This window comes from Spinacia oleracea, chromosome 6 (assembly GCF_020520425.1).
Source record: "Spinacia oleracea cultivar Varoflay chromosome 6, BTI_SOV_V1, whole genome shotgun sequence".
NCBI classification, from domain to species: Eukaryota; Viridiplantae; Streptophyta; class Magnoliopsida; order Caryophyllales; family Amaranthaceae; genus Spinacia; species Spinacia oleracea.
This window is the reverse complement of record NC_079492.1, coordinates 25,167,820-25,174,060: the sequence shown is the minus strand read 5'-3', so window position 1 is coordinate 25,174,060 and position 6,241 is coordinate 25,167,820. Positions and strand designations below refer to the sequence as shown.

Below are 6,241 nucleotides of genomic sequence, written 5' to 3'. Positions count from 1 at the left end.
CGCATGTTGCGACCTTTATCATTTTCGTAATTAAATTCCCATTTTCATTTGATTAATGTAACTTGACCAGAATTTGGAAAAACCAAGCATGAATTAAACACAACAATCGTTCCCCTAATTATGAACAAATAATTCATTTTCACATTTGAGTCAAAAGAGGTAAAAATAGTGTTGATCGATTAGTCATTCATTCAATTCAATGAACTTCTACTGATTTTGAAAACTCAAAAAGTCTTCTTCTTTACTCGATCTTTTCAACTTACACAATCTAATCCTACTCCTATCGATCATATATCTCCCTCATAGCTCAATTTTTCAGTGTGAAATTACATCTTTAACCTAAAAAAAATATAAAATTACTTAATTTTAAAGAAAGAAATTATAACTGCCACCTTTGCAGAATTTAATCTTTGCTCTCGAGTCAATCCAAAAGCCTTCCAACTCCCAACTTTTTATTTTCTTTTAAAAAATAATTAAAAAAAAGAAAAGAAAATGCAATAACTCTTGACACCCCTTATTTATTCCTGCAACAACCTCTTCCCTCATTAGAATAATCCCACCCCTCAATCAATAACCTCTTCTTCCTGCAACTCAAACTCAACATACTTAGAGAGAGAAACACTCTTAGTTAGAGAAAAAGATCCTAATTTATGAACTGAAAAGGTAATTTCCATTAATTTTCTTTTTAAATTTATGATCATTTTTTTTCTTCATAATTTTAATAAGGAAAAAGCATGGGTTTCCTCTTCTCTCCCAATAATTTTAAAAAAAAAAACTAGTTTAATTTTCATTTTGCGTAATTATTTATCAACTTAATTACAGGCGGTTCCTGTTGTTTGTTTTTTGTTTTTTCTATAAAAGGGATGTTGAAAACCTAGCAACTTCAAGTGCAACAACAACAACAACAACTAACAACAAATCAACTGGGGGTGTTGTTCTTTGTTGCTTTAGTTTCTTTTTAAGCTATACAAAAGTTGGTAGAAATGGCGTCGTCAAATCGACACTGGCCAAGTATGTTCAAGTCTAAGCCTTGTAACAATCAGCAGTGGTCACAAAATCATGACACAAACCATCAACAAAGCTCTCTTCTCTCGAATTCTTGCGGTCGCTCTTCTTCGAGTAATTCTCCTTTCTCTTCAGGTAGTTTTGTACTCCGTAATAGTTTCACTACAGTCATGTTCATAGTGTAATTTAAACTAGCTAGAGTGTAATTGTTCTAAAAATAAATAAATAAAATGTAAAAGTTCATTTCTTTAGGGTTTCATTTTTTATTTTTATTTAATTTATATTTGGATTGTTGGATAATAGGGTGTGAAGAGAGGACTCCGGAGCCGAAGCCAAGGTGGAATCCGAAACCGGAGCAAATTCGGATCCTTGAGGCTATATTCAACTCGGGTATGGTGAACCCGCCAAGAGATGAGATTCGGAGGATCCGAGCTCAGCTCCAAGAGTATGGTCAAGTTGGTGATGCCAACGTGTTCTACTGGTTCCAAAACCGTAAGTCCAGGAGTAAACATAAGCAACGCACTCTCCAAGCTAAAATCACTGCCACCGCCGCCACAATCACCAATAATACAACCGTTGGTATCCACCACAACAGCCCGCCGCAACCAATGCCAACCTCATCCTCTTCGTCCTCCTCGGAAAAAGCATCACCTCGAGAGGTGACTCTTTCTAGGTCAGGAGGAGGATCATCATCATATGGTGGTGGTGGTAGTAGTAGCAATAATAGTGGTAATGTTGTGGTTGATCAATTTGGAAATTCTCCAACTTCTGTTAACCAATGTAACCCTTATTTCCAACAACTTGTTGCTCCGAATCATCATCATTCCACAACTACTCATGAGTTTGTTTCTCAAGATCCCTTGTTTTTCCCTTTACACCAAAGTGGTGCCAATTTTAGCCAAGGGTTATGCTATAATGATCAACACCATCAACACCAACTTATGAATAGTACTACTGCGGTTACTATCCACGTGCCGCCTAGTTCCGATCAGGCGACGGCGGGCGGGTTCTCGTCTCTCTTGCTTGGGGACATGTTTGGTGGTGATCATTCTAAAAGAGATCATGAGGTGGACAAGTTTAAGTTTCAACAAGAGCTTAGTTTCTTGGTGACTAGTGCTCCTAATACTACTACTTGCACCATTTCTTCATCCTCTCCTATTGTTCATACCCCTACTTCTACCGCCATTTCGAGTAATCTTGGTCAAATGCTAGGTAACTCCATTTCTTTACTTAAGTTGCATCTTTTTAATGAATTTTGCTATAAAACTTCTATGATGCTAGAATTCCACAAAAAAAAAAATGAGTTCAATTAATAAAAAATTACCACTAATTGAACGCTTAAACTTAGAAAAAAGTATCTATATAATTAAATTTTCTCATTTTGTCACATCATCTCTAATTTGTAATTCTAATGCACTACTTGTTATCACATGTTATATGGAAGATCGTTATGACGAAATGCATAAGTTTATTTTAGAAGACAGATCGATATTATTAAGGAACTAATTGAAGGGAGTAAATAATCGACTTAGGACGACGGTCGAAGTCATTGTACATGGATCATACAATTATTATTGTATTTGTCCCACCTATTATTAGAAGATTTGAAAGTGAAAAAGCTAGGAAGTTGATTAATCATTTCAAAATTATGAATTCCAAATAAATAGGGGTAGACTTTTGGAATATTGAATAGGGATTCGATCGATATGATTGATGTAATGTAACATAAAAGATGAACTGATACTTAAAACACGTACACCTATAAAAAAAACAAAGTAAAAAGTAAGGACAATTTTGTCATAATTACATTTACAAGGGGCTAATTTTGTCTTTTCTGAACTGAAATAAGGCAGACTGATCCCCCTCCCCCTAACTCCGGACGTGTGCATGGCCAGATTTCTGATCGACTGCTCTTTTTAATTTGTGAATTGTGAAATGTTTGTGTGTTTGCAGGTGTAGGTGAAGCAGGTGGACTTGCAGGGAAATCAACGGTGTTCATTAACGGGATGGCGTTTGAGCTGGCGGTGGGACCTTTTAATGTTAAAGAGGAGTTTGGGGAGGATGTTTTGCTTATTCACTCGGCTTCCGGTCACCAAGTTCTTACCAATGAGTGGGGTGTTACTCTTCACCCTCTTCAACACGGCGCGTCTTACTTCCTTGTTGGTTGTGGTGCCGCCTCTCCGTTGCTCCATAAACTCGATTCCAACCCCGATCTCCTTGCTCCGGGATTTCCTTATCAGGTATATAGATACAATGTAGCCTTGTTACTTGTTAGTTAGGCTCCGTTTAGTAGTGCGTAAAATGTTTTTGTGGAAAACGATTTTCCCCTTTTCAATCATTTTACATCCTTACGGTGGATAAGGGTTTTAGTTTAACTTTTACAAATGATTTAGTGTCACTTTTTAAGAAATGTGAACGTCATTTTCAAACGTACTAAAATGTGACCAGTTAATTAAGGGACCATACGATAATCATAACCAAACAGTTCATTGAATGTTATCGAACCATAACTAAACTTAGAATACTTGGCTAAATGAGATTAATTAGCCTTTTATTCTTTGAAATTAAATATTTTGGTATAAAAAAAACAATCTAAGTTAGCTTTGAATACTTGTAGTCAAATGAGAAAATGAAGCTAACGTACAAAATTCTTTTGGTACGTTGAATGAAAGTATACCATTTAAACTTACTTCTAGTCAATTTTGTCAGGTTAGAGACTACGGAGTATTACTTTCTAAGTTTCTATATTTGTATACTATTGAACTACGTATATAAGTATATGTTGTACACTTGTACTCGGAAACTGATTTTGACACATCTCTCTGTATGACTAGATTACAATGCCTTGTGCTCTCACAATGGATGTGCCAAATTGAATTAGTTTCCCGTATCATTTGTAGGAGTAATTTCCAGCTTGAAGTTCAATCATACTTTGTGAATTTTAGTTTGATTAACCAACTTTTTATGATAGATAGATAGATACGTATAAAATTACGCTTATATCACCTTCTTCGATCATTTGCTAGCTATGGTCTCCGGTCTAAGAACTATGTTTTCTTCTCACTTTGTGCAGATCTAGAGAAGCTTTCAAATCCGTCAGTGCGACAAATTAAGATCACAATGCTATGCTATAAAGATGCATAGAATTCCGCCTTCCGTAGTGTGCCCTTTTTCTTTATAGATTTTATTATCATAAGTTTCTTATAGCTAGTTTATGTAGTAATTTGGATTATGAAGCAAGCATGGTTCAATTAATTTCCTTTTTTGTTTTCCCTTCTTGTTAGCTATATATAGTACATAATAATATCAAAAAAGCTGCAATATAATCTTTGCCAAAGTGAGTAATTCAGTTAAGATGGTTTTATAGATTACGGAGTAAGTAATAAATTACTATTCGGTTCGTATTTATTTGTTACATTACTCGTTCAAATTACACTGTTTACGAGACAATACAATGGAGTAATCCGTATGGGTTATGTCATAGTAACTCATAAGTGATGTGTATGAATGCAATGAATCGTTAAACATTCAATTCCAACAGAGTTGGCACTTGGGTGATATCACCTCTTGTTGATGCATGCCAGTTTTTTAGGGCAACTTATACGTTTCCTTGCTTTTCTTGTACGTTTCACTCCTTTTTAAGAGACTGCTTTCTTTATGTCATCTTTGACGTTGTGGTGAAGAGAAAATGGTGGAGCTTAGATCGATCAATGTAATCTCCACCTCATATTTTGAATTAAATAATATGGGTACGCTCTCTGTCTCTTTTTTTTCTTTACATTTGGTATTTTACACGCGTTTTAACGACTAACTAATTTGCATTGATATTTTTCTATTTTTTTTATTTAAACAAGACAAATTACGTTCATTTATAATATTTTCACTTTTATCAAAATTTTGATATTAGGAAAATTAAAAAAAAAAATATTGTCCTAATGGAAAAGTGTGAAAGGATATATGACCTTATGAATTTAATTAGTTAAAATAGTAATTGAACACAAATTTTTATGTGATAATATAAAAGAAAATGTAAAAAATATTTTGGGACACCCAAAAAGAAAAACGTAAAGAAAAAAATGAGACGGAGGGAGTACATAGTAGAATTTAGAAAAAAAATATCGATTAAACTTGGTAATCACGTTGAAAAAGATTAAACTTGATTAATTAAGAAAAAGATCGATTAAACTAGGTAATCTCGTTGAAAAGGATTAAACTTGATTACATAATTTAAGAAAAGATCAATTAAACTTGGTTATCTTGTTGAAAAGGATTAAACTTGATTATATAATTAAGAAAAGATCGATTAAACTTGATAATCTCGTTGAAAAAGATTAAACTTAATTAATTACCTCATTGGGTATTTGAGTACTCTGTGCTTTCGTGAATATTAATTTGACTTTTGCGTTATTTATATATTAACTTAGAACCAATTTTTAATTTACTACTTCTTTCGTATTTTAAAAAGAGATACACTTTGACCGACACATAATTTAGGAGAGTGAGTTGAATTTATTAAAATAAAATGAAAGCGGAGTAGTGGGTGAATTATTTAATCCGTACTCCGTATTATAATAAAAAAATGATGTGAGTAAGTGTGGGCATCACAAAAAATAAAGAAATAATAATATAATGGAAGTGAGGACCAAAATATGTTAAAAAAGAAAAGTGTATAACTTTTTAAAATACAGTCGTTTAAGAAAAATGTATCTTTTTTTAAAATACAGAGGGAGTTTATAAAAATCAAATGTTATTGTGTAAAATATTGTTTGACTAGTTTTAATGTAATTTTTCAAAATTAATTTTTTTCAAAGTTTTTAGTAATTTGTAATTTCATATAATTACGGTCAAAATACTGACTAAACAAATGTGTAAGTCAAAATGTTGCAGTATTCAAGAACATAATGAGTACAGAGTAGTAATTTGTTTCCACAAAAGAAACATTGTACGGAGTATAAAGCTACGAAGATTATAACTTAATAAATATATAAATGTACCTTAATTAACTTGTTTGAAACACTGAATCGATGGTTAAATTAATTCTAATGTAAAATTGTATCACACTAAAATTTTCCCTAAATTTATTTACGTACGTACTAATTTTCATAATTTATTCAATGAGAAACCATGATTTTCAACATCCATAAATTCGGATTGCAGCTTAATTTGTCAAATTTTATTTTATGTTGTTCTTGGGTTTTGATCTATTCTCCCCGTCTCTTTTTGTTCTTTATGTTTG

The 6,241-nt window shown here is 32.7% G+C and overlaps 1 protein-coding gene across 4 annotated transcripts; it reads left to right on the top strand.

Annotated features, from left to right (window-relative positions):
• Positions 1–443: 443 nt before the first annotated feature.
• LOC110793152 (WUSCHEL-related homeobox 9) lies at positions 444–4,411 on the top strand. Of its 4 annotated transcripts, none has more exons than XM_056831223.1 (5): positions 444–663; positions 862–1,119; positions 1,309–2,217; positions 2,959–3,245; positions 4,079–4,411. In XM_056831223.1, exons 2-5 carry the CDS (start codon positions 984–986, stop codon positions 4,082–4,084), a joined length of 1,338 nt encoding a protein of 445 aa, XP_056687201.1. In that variant the 5' UTR covers positions 444–663; positions 862–983; the 3' UTR covers positions 4,085–4,411. The 4 variants fall into 4 exon arrangements, with proteins under 4 accessions (XP_056687201.1, XP_056687200.1, XP_056687199.1 ...); XM_056831222.1 differs by having other exon boundaries at positions 449–663; positions 952–1,140; XM_056831221.1 differs by having other exon boundaries at positions 451–663; positions 823–1,140.
• Positions 4,412–6,241: the final 1,830 nt, after the last annotated feature.